Source organism: Cololabis saira, chromosome 3 (genome assembly GCF_033807715.1).
Source record: "Cololabis saira isolate AMF1-May2022 chromosome 3, fColSai1.1, whole genome shotgun sequence".
Lineage (NCBI taxonomy): Eukaryota > Metazoa > Chordata > Actinopteri > Beloniformes > Belonidae > Cololabis > Cololabis saira.
In genome coordinates this window covers 33,276,696-33,298,251 of record NC_084589.1, presented here as the reverse complement: position 1 = coordinate 33,298,251, position 21,556 = coordinate 33,276,696, and the positions used below count along the sequence as shown (strand labels likewise).

The 21,556-nt window shown below is 39.5% G+C and overlaps 1 protein-coding gene across 1 annotated transcript in view; it reads left to right on the top strand.

Annotated features, from left to right (window-relative positions):
• The window catches only part of LOC133437352 (mannosyl-oligosaccharide 1,2-alpha-mannosidase IA), a 231,329-nt gene that overhangs the window by 196,375 nt on the left and 13,398 nt on the right, over nucleotides 1-21,556 (top strand). The window contains exons 5-9 of the mRNA XM_061717291.1: nucleotides 8,889-8,983; nucleotides 12,300-12,423; nucleotides 12,562-12,655; nucleotides 13,733-13,848; nucleotides 18,245-18,464. Coding sequence (XP_061573275.1) covers nucleotides 8,889-8,983; nucleotides 12,300-12,423; nucleotides 12,562-12,655; nucleotides 13,733-13,848; nucleotides 18,245-18,464 — 649 coding nt within the window. The remainder of the gene's footprint in view (nucleotides 1-8,888; nucleotides 8,984-12,299; nucleotides 12,424-12,561; nucleotides 12,656-13,732; nucleotides 13,849-18,244; nucleotides 18,465-21,556) is intronic.

The following is a 21,556-nucleotide window of genomic DNA, read 5'->3' as shown; positions in this document are numbered from 1 at the left end:
CCTTGGCTGACTCCAGTGCACAACTCCAGGTTCAACATGTAGTGGACCGTGAAAGGAGGTCGTCATCAGAAAGCACTTCCGGATACTACAAGCATTATTTTTGTTGGTACTATTCATTGCATCGTTGCCGTCACACAGAAGAAACAGAAGGATCACCTCCTGCCAACGTAGTGACCATTGGTTGTACGCTTCTTTTTTCCCCCAACCATACAGTACATAGAGGATGACTTCATACAGAGCCCTTGTTTGATCATTTCCATTTGAATATTTGCACATGGAGCCTATCCTGGTTTTTGTGTGCTATTCTAAATGTTATGATTGATTTCTCTCTGAATTGAATTTGAATTTTACCCGTATTTAGTGACGTGTTATTCATCATATAGAAATTCTTACTGTGCATTCACACCGAAGGCGTCAAAAATCACCTGTGGTCGCTCAGGACGCCTGCAACGCCCCTTTTGCAGACGCCTGCATCTTTCAAGCGGCGCTGCAGAACTAGAGGGAAAAACGTGTATATAGCCTACATATATCTATGTATATGTAGCGTGCACATCTTCGGTTTCCTCTTTCACCATGGATCGCACTTTGGGAAGCTTCTTTATATTTCAGCGTTGTTTCCGCATATATAAGAGTGAGTTTGAAGCTCTCCTTAAAGGGAAAGTTCGGTTTTTTACAACCTGGACCTTATTTCTGGCATTTTTTATGGTTGTATACTCACCCAGAGGTGTTTGGTGTCATTTGGAGTCCTTCGGAAGATATTAGGAGTTTTTTGCGAGCCGCTTCTCCATATAACGGTAGCGCATGAGGGCACCGAGGGACACAGACGATGCAGCGTCTAAATAACATATGATTGCCGCGAAACTCTTCATTTCTTTTATGAATCACTAGATCTGCTTCTAGGACCTGTTGTAACATTGTGGCGCTGTCTGTCTAATAAATAAATCTGTTTGTAAACAAGACCTCTGAACTCATGACGTCATCTCTGTGCGCGCATCCCAGACACAGCTCCGTGTACAGCTGGAGTTCGCTACTGTTAGTTTACTGTTAGTTATTTGAAACATGTCTGAATATTTGTCAAATTCTGAGGTTGTGGACGACGACTTTGAATATGATGGACGTCCTTACCGTTTTGAGCCAGAGTATACGGCTGAAGAGCTCACTGAACGGAGGACAGAGTGCGCGCACAGAGATGACGTCATGAGTTCAGAGGTCTTGTTTACAAACGGATTTATTTATTAGACAGACAGCGCCACAATGTTACAACAGGTCCTGGAGGCAGATGTAGTGATTCATAAAAGAAATGAAGAGTTTCGCGGCAATCATGTGTTATTTAGACGCTGCATCGTCTGTGTCCCTCGGTGCCCTCATGCGCTACCGTTATATGGAGAAGCGGCTCGCAAAAAACTCCTAATATCTTCCGAAGGACTCCAAATGACACCAAACACCTCTGGGTGAGTATACAACCATAAAAAATGCCAGAAATAAGGTCCAGGTTGTAAAAAAACGAACTTTCCCTTTAACAAGGTTGGTCTGCGGATCAACAGCAACTATCGGCGAGCCGTTGGTCCCGGTGGACGCCTGCAGTCTGTCTGCGGTGAACACTGACACACCAGGTCGGAGCGGATTTGGTCACATTGTTTAAACTGTGTTTTGTGATTAATAATCACCGTTTTTAATGATTTTGCGTTGGATCACATGAGCGGAGTTCAGGTAAAAATGGCAGTCAAATCAGCAAAAATGTCAGTTTGTTGGATGAAATAGTTTAATTCCTGATAAAATAAGTTTTTGTTTGCAAAGCTATGCTTATGTCTGCATGTGAATGAGTGTAAGTTTGTATGTACACGGAAGTACAATGTGCATTGAGGTTTATTGCTTTGGGAATCCCGGTCTGTGATTGGACGCTGCCTCGGAGTCGCCGCTGGGTTCCTGCGGGGTTTCGATGACCAAAGAAAAAACATGAAGTGAGATAAGTAAGACATTTGATGTTTTCAAGAAAACACGTGGACAGTTGGGTCCAGAGTTGCTCTCGTATTTGCGGTTGACAGGTGTACTCCACAGCAGGAAGGTCTCCGCTGGAGATGTGTTCCCACAGCTGGAAGTCGTGCTGAGTGGCATCTGGATAGAACACACAGGAGATGAGACACCATGCAAAAATGATGCTATAGAAATGACCGTTTTGTTTAGAGAATGTCAAATGTGAAATGAGGCGTTTTTGTGGAAATCCTTGATATTGCCATGGGACTGTAACACCGTTTACAGGCCAGCAGGAATGAGTCTTGTGGAATTGCAGCTAATGTAGCCAGACACCACAAGAACTCGGTGGGATCACCAATGTTACACGGACCACTGCAAAGCAGCAAAGCGTGTTGTTGCTCCTTCGCTTACCTTTGTTTCCTTCATCATCTGTTCATCTGTTCTTGTTCCTCTCTCTCTCAAGAGAGAGAAAGAGAGGCACATGCAGGCTACACTGGCCCCTGGCCAATGACAACTGAGCATTCCCTTCTCACTGTTTGAGCACGACATTAATGTCTTAATTAGGGGTGTACAATATATTGTGCCACGAAATTTCGCGGTACAAAAACGTCACAATACGTGTCGTGGAGGCGACAAACTGTATCGCGATATTGGAATATTAATATTAATCTATTGTGTTGACTAGAAACGCGCATCCGACCGCGGCTGCGACGGCACCTCGACCCACGGACCAAAATCTTACTCCGCTCAGAAGAAACTAGTCCCGTTTTGTGGTCCCGTTTTGAGCTCTGAACTTTTACTTATGTAAGGCTGGTGTAGAGTTAAGCCTTACCTTATTAAATTAAACCTTTTTGGGGTGGTGAGTAGGATAAACACGCGGGCAACTTCTTTTTTTTTTTTTTTTTTTTTTTTTTTTAAAGGTTTTTTTTGGGCTCTAGTGGCCCTTTATTGGAGATGCAGACTGGAAAGGGGTAGAGAGAGAGAACGGGGAAGACACGCAGCAAAGGTGCGCAGGCTGGATTCGAACCCGCGACCGCTGCAGGAGGAGGACTGTAGCCTCAGTATATGGCCCGCTGCTTAACCCACTGCGCCACCGAGCGGCCCGACGCGGGCAACTTCTGCTGAGTTCCAGTGTACTTTAATGTCCCTCAACAGTGTAGGATTTTAGAGCATCAACACAGCACCTAGTGCTGTATCACTCCGCCCAATCTAAAACATATTAACAACTACAGATAAATTGACTAGTGTCATTATAGTCCCTGATTTATATCAGAATATAAAGAATATATTTATACAATAATGAACCCTCTATTATCAAAATAAACTTCTTAACAAAATAAATCTCCTCTTACACTTATAGGTGAGCATGAATCAATCTTTTTTATGATGTAAAATTGTATGTATTTATTTAATTTTATTTATTTATTTAACTTTAGTTGTTAAATTAGAAAGAAAAAAGTCAAATCATACATGACAGAAACTTTTCAGTTTGTGGCAAAATATATTTACTTGTATGAAACTGAAGATGCATAATGCAAACCTGACATTTACTTTTAGTTCAGTTAGTGGAAAATGATTGGCCTGGCTTTCTCTTTAAAACTTAAACAGTTATAAAGCATTACAAACTGGAACAATAGGGCAAACACACAGCATTGTTTTGTATTTTGTGTCTTTCAAATAAAAGACAATTTTTTCCAGTCATATGTTCCTCATTCAAGGTTGTTAAAAAAATACTGCTATAATATCGTATCGTTATCGTGACCTCAATATCGTGTATCGTACCGTATCGTGAGATTAGTGTATCGTTACACCCCTAGTCTTAATACAACAGTTTGATGCTAAAAATTCATTTGAATTAAAGGCATATATTATGAAAACTAATCAAATTTTCTATGCTTGATAGTATTTATTTGGGTGTTGGGTGAAGAGAAGTTATCAAATGAATGATTCTGTCGTAACACAACAATGTCAATATATTTGGAACCACCCAAAAAAGGAGTCTGAAAATGTGTCTCTTAGTGAGCTGTTCAGATTTACAGGGAACTGTGGCATCACAGAGCTCGATCAGAGTAGAGTTATCCAGGTATCCCATCTTTATCTCCGTCCAACTTATCATGCTCTCTTCTTTGCATCACCGAAGTAGGACAAAGCTGTAACACTGATTTTAAAAGAGGAACACACAACAGAAAGGAGGGGTGGAGAGGATCTGAGTGGCAGACACCAACCCTAAAAGTGGTTGCAAGGAACTATTTGTAAATAAAATAATGGATTTCAGACTTGTCATTTTGCTTTTGGTCTCACCAAATACTTTATAACATTCAAATAAAGTAAATTAACGTTAAATGTACTACACTGTTTAGTGTTAAAGAGGAAAAACGAGACACATCTGGTGTAAATACACCTCACTGCTCTTTCAAAAAAAATACTCTGTAAATATAATGCAAGGCGTACTCTGGAGTGAGTTTGATTTGTGCACCCTGGAGATGCCAATGCATAAGTGTGTACCCCGTGAACCACTGCAGCGTAAAAACTGCCCACAAAGTGATTTCACAGACGAGACATTTCCGTCTGTTCTCTGGCTCATCCGCAGGTGATCATTAAAACTTTTATGTGGAACTAATAATTGGCATGCCAATAGAGACAGATCGGTGTGATGCATAGTTTAGTTGGCAGCGATTATTTAGTTGCCTCATAGAGTTGATTTCCACCAGAACCAAGAGCTCTCCTCTGGCAGTCAGACCAAAGGGAAAGGGCTGCAAATGTTGGCAGTTCTTACATATTTGTGAAGCAGAAAAGATTTGCAGTTGTGCCTTCTTGTGATACACAAATTTTCTTTTTTTTTTTTCTTAACAAAAAAGCCTCTGCTCGACCAACTAATCAGCTCTGTCAGGTCAGGATCTTGTGGGCCAGAATCAGCTGGTCACATTGAATTAGCTTTCCCTGCTGGACTTGTATCATGCTCCCTCCATGTGCTCTGGTGGCCAGATTCAAGGAGACCACAGGCAGTCTTCTGAAGCTGCGACTTAATATGCCCTCACGCTGAAAATGGGTTTTCCCTGACAGTGCTGCTTACCAGCCCTTTCAGATCTTCAACAGATCACATTTTCAGGCTGCTTCATCTTCTGCATCTTTGTAATCTGAGTAAAGAGGAGGTGATGCCGTCTATGAAAGAAGCAGGGCTTTGTTCTTTTATTAAAGCCCACTTTTTTTTCTTTCAAACTCAAAAGCAGTGATCCAGTGAGCGAGGAATTCCAGGAACAGACAAAGCTCCTCGCTGGCTGCTAAAATGCAGAAGAAACTCGTCCCGAGGTTCACAATTTTATTGCCACATTATATTTTCATACCGCCCATAACTTGTCCGCTCGGACTTGAGAACGTGTCCTAAATGTGAAGATGAGAGGAAGCACATGTGGTGCAGCCCACTGAGCCAAATTGGCTGCCAAGTCAAAATATCCCAGAGACTAAAAAGCTTTTGCATGACTAAGACATTTTGGTGTGAGTCATCTTTAAGGAAAAGAATATTGATGCTCTCTTTCTTTTCATGCCAATGAATGAGTAAAAAAAAAAAAGAGAGACTGGTACTGGCTGTGTAGCAAAAATAATACTTTTGGTGTCTATCACTTTTCATAAACTTGGTCAGAAATCCTTTAAAAACACAGAAGGGTGAAAAGCTCTTTACAAACCGCAGTAAATACTAATACTTTCCCCAAAGCTTTGCCATTTTCCATACACCTCTGGAGCAGGCCTTTCACATTATTCAATAGATTGCAATTCGTAATTTTTGCCACTATGTGTCACCACATCCTACACGGTGGACCTTTTTAAATATTCAATGAAGTATTGGCTCTTTTTCAAATCTTAAACGTAACTGGCTGTTCTGCTTGCGTACCTGGTGTTTTGAGGTGTCTTTTCTAGAAGCACCAACAAAGTTGAAGCTTATATTTGTCATCTGCCAAGTCAATAACATTCAAGATGTCATGAAAAGTATCTAAGTTGAAACCCTTGTTGTGGTGATGCGTTCTCCAGTTCCAATGTCAGGACTGTCGGGCAAATTGAGAACCACTCAGTGGCCCCTGGTGACTTGAAAACCATGTTGCCCTGTTTTGTGAAGGTTTGTGTTTTCTTTAGGAACAAATAAGCTTAAAGTTAAGAGCTACTGACAGGAGACAGAAAATGGGCACTTTGGTTTCCTCATGGGTTTGTGAGCATTATAAACATTAATGAAGACCAGCAGCCACATACTCATGTAAAGGGCACCCATGCAACTCAAAATACACAATGCAGTGTTTTACAACAATACTATGTTGACAGGCAGCCATGGGGGGGGGTCTGAACCCAGTTTCTCATGCTCCTCGTTCCCAGAGGGGGAAAGATAAGCTATGACATACATGCCTGATGACTGTCTTTGACAGTTAGGAATACATATTCTTATTTAATATACTATATATATTTAATATACTATATATACGAACAGCCATTTGTGTTGAATGTCCAAACCAACATGTTCACCATCTCCGTCGATCAACACTGCTCTTTGAAAAGGTCCTCCATTCTTCCATCAGATTCTTCCAAAAGAAAACCTATCATGGTATTTACGTAGTGATAGCTTAATATTAGTGACTGGACGAGTACATTTGGTACATTTCAGTGATAAAATCAGGTGTTTGAGGCTCTGTGTGGTTGAAGATACAAGCAGAGTACCAGGAGAGACAGATTTATGAACTTGGCCTTTAATTTTGTTTGTGTGCTGTATACAGTACATGACAGAGCAGATGCAAGCCAAAGGGGTTTAACTGTAATTAATCAAGGAATTTATAAACAAACTAACAAGAATTAATGAATGCAATATAATCAGCGGCCGCTGTTTGATGTCTGTCTCAATGTAGCAGAGGCAGTTCGTTTAAGTGTGAATGATTGCGTGAACAAAACTAAATTGTGGTGGTGAAGTCCCAAATTATGCACATACACAACACAAGCGTGTGTGTGTGTGTGTGTGTGTGTGTGTGTGTGTGTGTGTGTGTGTGTGTGTGTGTGTGTGTGTGTGTGTGTAAGCATGTGGTTTCTTGCAGCATCAGTGATGGAAAGGACACGAGAGAGATGAGACGGGAGGCAAGCCATTAGTCCTTGCTGTGATAAATTCTCTGATAAAAAGGAGACACAAAGGACTTGAAATCGCAGCACAAACCTTCACCTTCAACCATTTTTTGTGTGTTACGAAGATGTAATAGACAAAAAATCCCTCTTTTCTTAAAGCCGCACCTGAGACTAAAGTCAAAGCTGCTTTCAAATGTTTTATACTACCAGCAGTGTGTTTTAAACACGCACACATTTTCTATGTACGATGTTTTCTCTAAAAAGCACTGAAACAATGTTTGCTTGCAGAAATACAGATAACTTTCTATTAAAAATAAATCTCAGTTTACAATAGTTTCATCAGGTCTTGTAAACAAATTCAGTATTTATTTACGTCTGTTGTAAAATTCTTTGAATGAACGATGGATTAAAAAAATGAATGCAGCAAGATTCATTAGACATAATCATAGTGAATGACACTCAGTCCACAGAAACCACTGCACTGCTACAACTACTACCCCTTGTACCATAACATTACTCATCGTAAAAGCCGGTGGTTGCCTTCTGTTTGGCTGCAATTTATTTTCTCGATTTTTCTCTTCATCTTCTGCAATTTTTGTGCTGAGTCACCACTCTGCACCGCCACCACGCTCCGTGTCTTGGACCAGGCTCTGCTTTGCCTGCATATGCCACAGATGTCTCTTCTTCTCAAGTCTGAGATGTTTTCTGTCTCTTACGTGATTCTTCTCTTCCGCGCACATCTGCCTTTCCGTCTCCTCAGATGTGTCACTGTCAGAGGCTCACTGTGCTCCTTGTTTTCTTCTTTTTCCAAACATTTCTCCCACTCGTTATTAGAGATTTTGTGACCGATAATCCAGCTGGCTTTGAAGGGTTAGTGGAGATGTAGAAGAAAAGCTGGTATAAATAGACGGGACCTTTGTGGACTCTTTAGATCATACTGCTATTACTTTTTCTAGAGTTTTGTTGCAGCAGGCTTTGTTAGACATGATTTAATTATGATATTTATATGATGTTTATGATTATGTTTTGATGTGTATGTGGGATGGGGGATATACCGGTACTGTATGTGTGCTGTGTGGGTATCAATGTGAGGATGTGTGTGAAAATGACCTGATGGGAGTGTATGAGATTTTATATGATGATGTTGATTTTATTATGTAAAGCACTGTGCGCTATTAAAGGAGAATGAAGCAGGATTGAGGCAGGATTTATGAAAAAAATTTGTATACGTTTTAAGTTTTCTAGTAATAATGTCAGATGAAGCGTTCCAAACCAAAACGAATGAGCCCTCTTGCGTATCTCTCCGTTGCCTTGAACAGGCTGTGTGCTGCAAAATGTGCTGCAATTCGGACTCCGAATTTCCCGCGCTGGGCAGCATATGTGACGTCACATGACACTGCATGCGCGTTCTCCTCGTTCTCCCGTGCCGGCTTCACTGTTGGCTGCAGTACCCCCAACGGCCGTAGTGGCGAAGGGTGGCGCTAGAGAGTCTCATTTCTTAAAAGGAGCCTCATGCTCCTTTAAAAAGTGCTATATAAATAAAGTTTGATTTGAGGAAAACTTGGAGTAATGTATTCAAGGCTTCTATTTTCCAGTCATATATATATATATATATATATATATATATATATATATACACACACTGTATACATATATATACTGTATGTACGTACACATACATACACATGTTTTTTTGTTTGTTTTTTTAAGTTGAGATGAGAGGCACATTAATATTTTTTTATGTGAGATATGAACAGAAACATTCAATAAAACATTCACACGCATCTATTCATGACTGTGTTTTCTCTGTTTTGTTTCAGATGTTCAAAAGTAAAGTGATGGAGCTGGGAGAAAAGCTTCTGCCAGCCTTTAACACGCCAACAGGAATCCCCCGAGGAGTCATCAACCTGGGAAGGTGAGTTTGCCACCACTATGTACTCCTGAATGTCCTTCAGCCGTACTGAGAAATGAGATGACATGGCATTAGAAAAGGCAGTTCTGCTCATGAGGGAACTCAGACTGTAATAACGATGCAAATATTTCACCAAGCCTTTAATCCTCAATTTGGTTTTATTGAAGAAAAAAGTTTCACCTGCTCTAGAAAAGGCTGCGTTGTAAAGAATGGATCCAAACGTGAAAAGTAATGAAAGTCTCACCGTTCAGGTTAAGTATCTGTTAACTGACATGGGATCGGCGATTAGGCTTGGATAAGATGAATACATCGGACGATTATATGAATAATATTAGCATATCTTTAAAACAGGTTTTGTTGATTTTTAATCTATTCTAAATCATTTTCTTTCTCATCGAAATTCTGTATTGACAGTCACGGTCAAGCGACACAGCTTTTGATCATTTTATTTCAACAATTATTTCGCCCTGGGTATTCATTTCCTTGTACAGTATGTTTACATTTGAGTGTGACTCCTTTTAAGCAGGAGTGAAAGTAAAAAGTCTGCCACTTGTGTGCTCTCACATTTTTTCAGTGCGACTGAAATTGGAGCTAAAAAGATGATCATATAAAAAGAAAATGAGATAAATACTGATAATAGCACTGTGTCATTGACTGTGACTGTGACTAGGCTGCATCCCTCCGGTGTGACTATTCTCCTGTTTTGCTTTGCCAAAGCATGACACTGAATGAACAAGAAGGGAAAGAAAGGTGGGCTAGAATGTTTTCCTCCGAGACTCAAACTAGTATACTTGATAATATTTGATAAATGTTTCCCTTTCAAAATCCTTCGTAAATCCAGCCGTAATTTGGTCTTCATCTTCTCAGCTCCTAATCTTCTTTTAAGATACTTCCTGGCACTTTAATCATGCACCTGCTACCAATTACACCAGCAGCCAAACTGGGCAGCTGCTGGCACATCTAATTACTTTATTTTACAGTTAATTCCTGTTACATCACCACCCTGTGCTGAAGGCACAGTCGTGCTGGGTGAGATACACAAAAAACAAAGGATGTTTTTATGTACAGAGGAAAAAATATACAGTATGTACAAATAGCACAACAAACCACACAAATGTTGTCTGCGACAATAACACATTTAAGAGCATCAGAACAGTCCAGGACTTTGAGACCTTATGAAGTCCAGGAGAGAAGGCCGGCCTCTCATCCTTGGTGACTTTAATTAACCAATCATCTTCTCATCAGATGGCATTTCAACCACCGGGTTTACTTAATCCCCTGTCAGGAGTTTTGGCTGTTTTTCAGTATTTCAAGCTGCTTTTCCATTATTCGTGAAATTAGACAATACAGTTAATGGGGAATATAAAAAGGCTTTTATGCTTACATGACATGTTTTTTTCAAGTGATTCTATTAAGAGATATTTGGTAAAACAACTCTTTTTTTGCATCTATGGGGCACATGATTCATGAAGAAGATGTATAGTGACTTTTCTGAAGGAACTGCAACGACAGCAGTTATGGCCTCGCGCAGGTTATTCTGAAGTTTAGAATCCAAGTTTTTTGCTCCTCCATGAAGTCTTTGAAAATGACATCCAGAAGTCCCTCAGACGTTTCCAGCTCCATGTGAAGTATGAGGCACGTGCCTTGCAACAGTTCATAGCAAGCATTTGTCTTTTTTGTATAAAACTGACGACTGAAATAGAAATGAACTTGCCAAAATGAAAGTGGTTTTGTGGATGCACATCATCATAACAACAAATGTTTCCCGTGAAACATTTGGTCGACTTGTTTCGAGATCCCTACCAAGCAGACATCAAGAATCACTAAAGATTGAGACTGCCAGGTTTTTATCCAGATTGCTTCCATTCATGTACTTTCCCACATACAATCCTACAGAGTCTGACTGTAGCTGACTGTAGCGATGGAATATCTGCATGAACTTTCTTCTTGCCTCTCCAATATATTTCCCATAAGATGCCAGCATATTCAGTCTACCATAATACATTATAAACAGAATATTACATCAATCTATAACTTGGTGAAGCTGTCATGTATTTTCCGGTAGTCAAAGATGAGCTTCTCCTAAGTCTCACTGAATGTTTTCTTTGCTTTTAAAACTAAAGGTTACCTCAGACTCATGGACATTGACTGATTATGCAGTTTGTTTGATGAACAAACGTAAAGATCTTAATAGACGGTTGTTGAATTTCCACTCTTTGTAATTTGTATATTTTCATACCAGTCACAGTAGAAATGTATTTTGCGTCAACAAAGACTAAAATCATTTTCTGATCTCTGAACTTGTTGTGATGTCCTGTTAAAATGCACAAGGCGCCCAAGTCTTAGACATATTATGAAGGGTGTCAGATTTATTTTGACTCTATTGATTTAATTATTTTCTGACAGCCGTAGACAGACGAGCCTTTAATGACGTTAAAGATTGATGAATGTTTACCGCGGATGATTACCCAGCAGGACTGACGCAGAATAAGAGCTGTCCATCATCAAAAACACCACCCCTGACCCGTACTGCTGCTTAGATTCCCAAATTGATTCTTCTTAAAGGTGAATGATATCATTCAAACCGCTATTGCCAATGATTAAACCCCCAAACCTGTAAACGTGCATTGATTAGAGGGCTTTTTTTTCTGGGAAAAGATCCTGATGTTCTCAGTGTGATAAGAAAAACGCTCACGTTACCTCCGTCTGCCATCCCAGAAGAAGCCTTGCTGTGATTGCAAACTAGCTTTTTATGATGTCAACTGATTTAATACGAAATACGATTAAATCGGTTACTGCTGCTCTAAGTTTAGTCTCACTGGGTATTATTTCAGACACAATTATTGACTCATGCTGTCTGATTACTGCATAAAAAGATATTTTCTTAGGAATTAAATTGTAAAAAATACAGTATTTGAGAATTATAATTATATTGAAACAGTAGGATAGAGGATGATGGTAACTGCATACTGATACTGACACAACTGATACTTAATGTTCTGCAAAAGTACTATTATGCACATTCTCACATCAAATACGATTACAGCTAACTTTAAAAGAAATGATCATAATTTTAATGCATTAGTTAAATACGGTTTTGACTGAATGACTACAGTGATGGATCAAGTATGCCAGCGGTGTATTGGCACAGAAAGTGTCTTTGGTTTAATTTGCCAGACTACTACAACCTACTGTACACTTTCTGTCCGTCCTAGTTACTAGATGCATACAGTGTTCATTTGATGGCACACAGTTGGTGCTCCTATGTTTGAGGTTGTGGGTTGTTTGTGAGCCTGTCTGACTCTTGTCTCTGTTACAGCGGCACCAGCTGGAGCTGGGGCTGGGCCTCGGCTGGGAGCAGCATCCTGGCTGAGTTTGGGACCCTTCACCTTGAATTTGTGCACCTGAGCGAGCTGTCCAACAGTCCCATCTATACAGAGAAGGTTCAATATGACAATCCCATTATATGTACTTAGTATCATTTTTGTATCAGTACTGGGGACGGTGATGTCATTTTACCAAAGGTTTGAAAATGCTCATTTCTCTGGTGGAGTGTTTGAGCTGATTAAATATCTTTGCAGGTGACAAACATCAGGAAGCTACTAAGCAAGATTGAAAAACCCCACGGCCTGTACCCCAACTTCCTCAGTCCAGTCACTGGCAACTGGGTCCAGCGTAAGTGTCAAAATAATGTCTTCTTCACAATATCTGATCTGGTTAAACACGTATGAAATTATTATTTCACAAAAAGACTTCATTATCACGGGAGCTTTTGGCAAACTCAAAGATTTTTTAGCATCTACCCTCCATCTCACACCTTTCTGTGCAGGTACACACCTGCTGGACTTTCAGTCACCTCACATGTCAAAGCACCTTTAGCTAATCATCTATGTCATCCTCCCATTCATCTAATTCCTTTCATTTTTAATATTGGGCTCATGAAGTGGCAGTTGCGATATGACTTCCACCGCTCAGGGTTATTGAAATGATAATGAATTCAATTACTTCAGAAAATTGGATGTTTCCAATTTACCTGAAAGACGGTGAGGGTTTACAAAAAAAAAGAAAGGGTGGCAGAGTGATAAAATGGTGCCGGGGGTGAAAAGTTGCTAATTAATGCGAATGAGCAGGCAAAGAAGCAAAACTGTTTATACATATCAGCCTAAAGAGAAATTGGCTTTGGTTTTCCTCGTTTGTCTTTGTCGAGGACAAACAGCAGCGCTACGATAACCTTGCAGGTTATCAAGCCGTAAGTCGTATGTGCCTGCACCGAGTTTGTATGAATGGATGGAGATTCTCTTGGATCCCTCCAGAGGTATCATGTTCATCTTTATGAGTGTAGACTTGGAGCAAGCAAGAGGGAAATAAACAGCCACGTCTGAGTTTCCACTGAGAAGCATCCAACTTCATTTAGCTTTTAACTTTGCCAGTTTCCAGTACATCGTCATATCCACTACAAATTATCCAGAAGTAAATTTACCATCAAAGAATTTACCACTTATAATGAAAGTGAGTACTTTTTTCTTGGCAAGTGAATTTCAATTCTGCTAAATAAAAACACTTACAGGTAGACCTGTTGCAAATTTGATGGTTTTGCCCCAAAGTCAAGGAGTATGATGATAACAGCCTGCAGTCAAATTTTTTACAACATTTCCACTTAAAAACCAAGAAAAACGAAGACCCGTAGAAATGCTACACTATGAGCTGTGTATGACCCTGTTAACTCAGTTTACCTCTAATTTCTTTCCTTAGATCACGTGTCCATCGGTGGTCTTGGGGATAGTTTCTACGAGTATCTGATCAAATCATATCTGATGTCGGACAAGACAGATGAGGATGCGAAGACCATGTACTACAGTGCGCTGGAGGTATGGAAATCTTTTATCTTTTAATGTACACAAAGAGATGTGATTGCTCAGCCATAACTCAGTTAAACAAAATCTTGATTAGAGTAATTTGCTTATGCATTTTATGAACAAAATATACCAAACGTTGTATATCCGAGACACACTACAGACAAATAGCAAGGATACACCTGGTCCATGCTTTAAAAAGGAGCACTCTACTAAAATGAGCGGGTTTGTAAATGCCATGCACATGACTGTAGGATATGCATCAACACAACTACATACAAGTTAATGTTCCTTTTCAGATTTCTTCACTTATAACAGGGTCAAGCCAGAGGTAGACCCCCAAATTAAAACCCTCTTCCAGGACCTGGTATTTAAAGACTGTGCATCTAATCAGATTAATGTGTTATCCTGTTGTTTAGATCTAAGGTGAGCACACAGTGCCGCTTGTGTTTGGCATTCAGATAAGAAAAAAGAAGCAATTACCCATGACGACGCAACTTCAAATTATAAAACATGATCCAACTATGCAGTGCCGTGATTAGCAGGAATAACGTATTATTGACAGAACAAAAATATAAGGAGAAGTGTGTTTTCCATGAGCACGGTATTTCTTACATTTTCATCTTATATCTCAGTTTGTTCTTGCCCATTATATCATTATTATTACTCCATAAATACACCAGTACATAATGTGCATTAGAGTGGAGTGGTAAAAGATAAAAACATAATAGGAGAAATGTATTGAAATAGGAGGCTGGTTTTACTTTTACTTAATATCACAGACCAGTATTCTTAAAGAATTATAATAAAAAAAAGTATAGAGCTGCACAGTTAGTAGACAGAATGATTTGACTAATTCTATAAAAACATATAATTAAAAAAAAAACTTTTATAAAGGTGCTGCAGAAATGACAAAATCTGATTGTATCAAATTTTACAAAAAGTAAGTTTGTTTCAGGTAGAAACCTGAAACAAACTTGATTTACTGTTTTCACACAGTCTAAACTCTATTTGGTAGTAAACAAACCTCTACTCTAAAGAGTGATGCTTGTAGTTTCCTTAAAAATAAAATTTTGTGTCTAGATCATATGTGGCAAATTATTTTCTTACCGTACAGATACCAGCCATCTGTTTTCTTTCTATCGAAACAGACTGCGTTCAGTCATGAACACTGACTGGATGTCTCGAGTCCCCACAGAGTCCTCAAAGTGGTGTGTTTCTAATTAAACTTAACACCAGTTAAGTAGTTTAACATAACAAAGCCATCACAAATGAACAACCTTCACTTTAAATGAAAACCACCGCTGGTGGTTTTCATTTAAAGTGTTTTGTCAGACAAAGACAAAACACCATCGACCACTCCTGATCCATGGTCACAACAGATCAGGATCTGCACAAGTTAAAAAGCTAAGAAGGTTGCTGCTAATGGTGTGTAATACAGTGTAGAACTGCAGTGAAAAGGTAGAGACAAAGTGGTGTGTGGTCACATGATAGGAGACCCCAACAATCATGCTTGGGGAGGAGCAGATGAACCTGAAAAACCTCCTGCAGCATTTCAGTCGTATGCATGGGAGCATTTCAATCTTCCTGTAAAATTACAGCATTAACAGTACACCATTACAGTATTACATAAAACAATCTGAGTTGTACTCAGGGTGGCCATGGGCCCTTAAAAATGTGACTTTGTCAAAGCTGTAGATACCCTGATACTAGTGTTTCCTTCAAAGAAATACCAGATTTTTCTTGAATGCAACTGACCTTTGTGAACCCCTAACCGACTGGTTAATCCTCTGAGCCCAGCTACACTTTGGAGGAAGCTCAATTTGGTCGCTTTAATTTAATTATTCTTTACTTAACTATCCACGGATCATGATCATACAGTAGGTAATAGATCGAATGTAGATTGGGAGGAAATCCAATTTCATTCTTCACTGTTCTGTCGAGGACCCGTTAATAGCATATAAGACATCATTTTGAGCAAGTTGCCAAGTTTTTCCCGAGTGGCTTCCAGCCACCGTGGCTTTGCTGCCATTGGCCTGCTATTGTGTGTCAAGAGGTGAATGAAAAACACACTGCAAATGGTGTCCAGAGATTAGTGGCTATATATTGATTGACTGGCTGGTATCTGCAGATTTTAGGTAGACAGAAATTAATTTTATATAGATGTTTATAACAGTCATGGGAGGCACTAAGGTTGCACTTGTCCTGGTCAGTAAACAATGGCCCGGCCTTGGTGATGTTTCTCATGTAAACATGTCCTCTAAGTGGAAGATTTTCACCCTGACTACATAAAAACCAAGATAGGAGTATAAAAAATAAAAAAAACATTCGAGACTACGTTTATTCAGACCTTAGATTAACATAAGCCTCACTAAACATGCCCAGCTACTGGACTCTCACATGATCAAGTCATGCATGAGGATGGTGTCGCATGCTCCCTGAACCACTCTGACACTGTTCATCTGTTTAATCCTGGTGCTGGAATATTCCTGTCCATCAGTAATGATGAGTATCATTAGGCTTTTACTGATATCAATACCTGCCTCCATAATTATATAGTATACATCATTCAATATAACAACCTGAGGCTTCTTTTTTAATACCTAATAAAGTAGCTGAATGCAATCAGAATGTAGTTGTGAATCGCGGCATCCCTCTTTAGTCTTCTGTAATTCATCCAAAAGAGAAAAAAATCAAACATGTTCATTTTCTTCTCTTTACAGGGTAAAATTAGCTGATGCAAGTCATTGTCCTGAACACAGAAAGGGGGATAAAACAGTATCTCAAAACTTTTGAGCCAAAATGTGGTTTAACACAGATAACAAAATATGCATTGCTATATATCTCCTACCTCGAACAACTATATTCTACTGAATTGAAGGGCAGTTGATCATTTAAATTTGCCAACAGGCTTGTCGATTTTTTTTATTTTATCCCCTTCCCCCTGTTAGCAGTGGAGAATGTGCTGCCACCACACTGGAAGCCTGCCTGGCATTTCCTCTGGGGTTAAAAATAATTTATTAGACTAAAGGCTTATTTTTGCAATGAGTTATACATCTTCACATGACCAGACTGAGCCAGAGCTGCTAAAGGTGTTAAACACAAGGTGGTACTTACATTATTATATTGTATGTTATTTGCACATATTTAATGATGATGTTTCCCATGCCACTATGCTTAGTATATATTCCATTTAACATGATTTTCAAAATTTAGTAACATGAGTATGTACACACGCCAACCGTTGATACATCTTTCAGGTATACTATTGAGAAAGACTGTAAGCAGAGATAACAAAGCTCCTCATCTCTCTAGTACTGAAATGGTCACGTACCGGCACCAGAAATTACTGGCACTTGGTGCCCATTCCTAGCCATCAGAGGAAAGAATGGGCATAGCATTATTGAACCTTGATTTGATCAATTGAAGATCATTTCCGAGCCCCAAAACACTTGCATGGGAAGTACTGGGCATGATTACCCGGAGGTGACTTTTTTTAAATAGCTCCAGAACCCAGTCTTTGTTTTCTAGCAAAGTCAAGGCTTTTTAAAAAACAAAATAGACACTTTTTGATCAACTTCACAAACAAGTCGCTGTCAGTTAAATTTCACCAAATAATGAACTGATCTCTGATTACTCCGGGCTCAAAGATGATGGCTCATAACTATTTCTTTCATGTTTTAAAAATACTCTAGCTGACATTGAACCCAATTCTAGTTGTGTAAGAAGTCTTGTTAGTCATTTTTGTTTAATTGATACAGACCAATAATTTGAACCTTTTGAAACGGAGTAACACTCTTTTCATGTCAAAGGACATGCTAATGTAATCCAGTTCCTGTGGGGAAAACATTCAAACTATATGTATGTTATCCTGTATACAGTTGATAACAGTTCTTAGAAAGTTACAGAGGACACTGACAGAACCATAATGGGCAGGTCAGTCCTTTAGGAGGAAAAAAACCTCATCATGCAGCTTGTGAAGGGAGACATTACTTGCTGATCAACATTTACACCCACACACTTGTCTGCCGGGTCTAAACCTAAAAGGCTGCTGAGGCATCATTGTAAATGTCACTTGGATAACGCCCACTGATCTGAACTTGTGAATCATGTCCATTTCCATGTGCATTTGCAAACAACAAAAATGTAATTCCTCAGGCCTTTAATAACCTACAGGGAACAATCATCTTCTCCTCTCTCCCACTCCGTGTATAATATAACTGCATTTATTCATTTACATGGATGTCAGTTTATTTTGACAGCAACACAAACAAAGTCAATGTCACAATGAGGTTCTAGATGGTGATGGTTTTGTCTGAATAGTATTTGCACCAAGGTTTCACTGCATGCTGCATAATTTGTCTGAAAGCTCCTGGAATATAAATATCCCTGTTTTTGTATGTTGTTGCAGGCCATTGAAGCTAACCTGGTACAAAAGTCACCTGATGGCCTCACCTACATGGCGGAGTGGAGGGGGGGGATCTTGGACCACAAAATGGGCCACCTGGCCTGCTTCTCCGGGGGGATGATTGGCATCGGAGCTGATGATGGAGCGCCAGACAAAAGGCAGCACTACCTTGACCTTGCTGCTGAGATTACACATACGTGCCATGAGAGCTACACTCGCTCAAGTAAGTTGACACGAATGCCCTGTTCACATGGGACTAGTATTACCGTGGGACTTGCAGTGATTTAAAAATAACACCCTGTGTTTCAAGCAGCACATTCACACAGGATAAGCAAAGTCTGTGTTTTACTATCAATTTCCAAGAATAAATCTCTAGATGTGTCTTCAAGGCTCTGCATTTTGTTAAACCACTACCATTTACTCAACGTTACCTTTTGAATATTGAATAGGAAACAGTTGATCACACACACGAGCTGGACTTCAGTGACAAAACATGAACTTTATATGTAGGTCTATGTGCTTAAGTTGTCATGGTAACAGTAAAGTGAACAATAAAGTACTGAAGTTGGATAGTTAATTTATTCAGGAATTTAAAAAAAATTACAGACACGGGACATTTGCACTGGATTAGTATCATGGACGTCCTTCGTAATTATTAAAAATGACCACAGGTCCCAGATACTAGTCCAACGCAAATGAAGCATATGAGGGTTATCAAGGGTGTAATCTTGCTTTGCTCTGCACTTAAGTTTGATCTTTGTTTCGTTTTGATGGTTCATAGCTCCAAATCATTTATCACTAACAGCAAAGGCCCAAACCCAGAACCATTTCTGACCTCGCTGAACTTTCCTTTTACTAATAAACCTGAAACAAAAGCCACATTTTTTATCACTGTTTTAAAGAGACTTTCTCTCCAAAAAAAAGGCTCTTTGCAATCTGACAATCTGCCCAAATAGAGTACTGTATCTCACCAGCACACAACATGCAGTGAATGACCATCAGCTGAAAAGCCACAGGTATAAAAATTGTGCTCCATGAAACAGCGAAGAATCTAAAAATAATAACTCCATCCATTACTGCCAGGGTAATGCAACCAGAGTACTTTCCGTGTCTATCTCCCAGTGGGCATCATCTACACCATCTTTTCCCAAATCACAACATTGATGCAGACAATTGCTGGAGAGGGAGAAAGCATATTCTTATAAATAATTCAGCCCAAGCCGTCAATGCATGTGCTGCGTTCCCAATCTGACCCCACTGTGCACGACTTCCCCCTCAGGTTGCTGAACTGTAACTAAAAGGGAATCTAAGGGAGCTGTAAATATCCCCCAACCGTATATCCGTTTTCATTTGATGGAATACATAATTTCTTAACATCTAATACTTGTGCTAGGAAACATATTTTATATTTAATTCAAATGTATAATGTTGGGTTTTTATCTCGTTAACAGATATTATCAGGGCACTCGTGTTGCGGAAACGGTTTAGGAGAGAAATATTGTGAATTAAAAGCTCCCCAGGCGTTTTAATTTTCTCATGACTCAAAATGAGAGCATTCTAGGTGGCTTCACCTCCGCATCACAAAAAGAAAAAAAGGAAAAAAGAATAAAATGACAGGTCTAATAAAGGAGCAAGTTATTTTCTTAAAGTCTCACAACCGTAGGCAAACATGGACGCTCGGAGTGATACTGACATGAATAAACACAATTTGTTGTCATTTAGTTGGAAGAAAGAAAAAGGAGGTAAGGCTTCATCCCCAACCATTCCTTCACCTTCACTTCAGCCTTAAGCTGCTGTGACTCATCACATAACGGCTTTCTTGATAGGCTTTGAACACTTTTGATCTGCAGCCTCAAAAGGCTTCTTCGGCTTTCCCTTTCATAGTCTTCCACCAGGTTTCTCTTACAGAACCTGGATGGTGCTTAACAGCTCTTGAATTAACTGACTGCTGGGGGAAAAAAAAGAAGCGAGATTTGCTTCTGCGTGTGTGCAGAGTGGCTGCCACTTCACTAATACCATAAAGGGCTTTCCTGTTGCTGAGGTTATGGATCCCTGCTGTCTTCACAGCCTTAAACTGATGAGAAATCAGTACAAGGAAGAGAAAAAGGTATCCATCTTCTTAAACGTATCAAATACACTTTTACAAGTTTACAAGTTTATTTGGTGACGTTGTAACCGGAGGAGATTTCCCCCCATTGAGCAGGTTTACAGTATTAAGCCATTCTAGATAGAGCAAAATAAAAATATGTGAGTTTGTCAAGTGTGTTCTTGGGCCGCCAAACTATGCAGACTATTTTAAAAACACTGGTGAATCCTCAAAGCTCTAGCAGTTCAGCGGTTTGACGCTGTTTACGAGTTGTTGGTCCCTTTAAACCTTAAATATTTTGGCGTATTCTGTATCCACTGTGAAAAACAACCACACTGAAGACACGATGCATTTAAGTGGATTTCTCAACGCCTGTTTCCAGTCACCAGCTGAATACGGACCAGAATTGATCCTTTTTTGAGAGAAAATTATTAATATTAGCTGCTGTTGGATTTAATGATTTGTTCCAAACAGTTTAGAGTTTACAGGTGTGAGTTTAAGGAAATTTGCATTTCAGACTTTCAGCTAGTTGAATGGACGTTGGAGGATTTCCAAGGATGTGTTGTCAGATTACTTTGCATAAGCTCAGGTTGTCAAGAGGATAATGTATTCTGAGCCAGAGGGAGTTTTGCCTCACAAAATACTGTTTAATTCCCAAAGAAGCCCTTGGTGGACCTGGAGTATATCTCGATGCAGATTTTGAGGAACTCGTAGGACTAGTGCTGTGAAACTGGTGCTAGAAAGAGTTTCAAGAATCAGACTGAAGATTCATGTTTTTCTATGACCAATGCTGAAAGAAAGACAGATTGACAGAGCGTTGTAGCCCCTGTTAATGTCTTCAATATAGAGGGAAAATTAACTGGAAAAGTCAAACTGAAAGAATCGACAGATAAATGACAGCTCAATTTAACAGTAAATGCAGTTGAGTGAAATGCTAATCTGAAATTATTTCGAGGCAGTTCACTTGACAGTGTAAGCAGCACTTCTGGTTTTACACTTGAGCCATATCTGTAGAAGTTGATAAAAAGTAGTCCTGCAGAGATATACCGGTCTCTTGGTGCACCTCACTGTGAAAAACGGTAATTATACCACACAATGTTTGCTTGATTATCCACAACATTGTTGGGGGAGAAAAAGAAAAAGAAAAAAGCTGTTGTGTTGTACATGCACAATTGAAACATGGCCCTCAATCTTTACTGTGATTGAAAAAAGTTAATTCCCTGATTTGC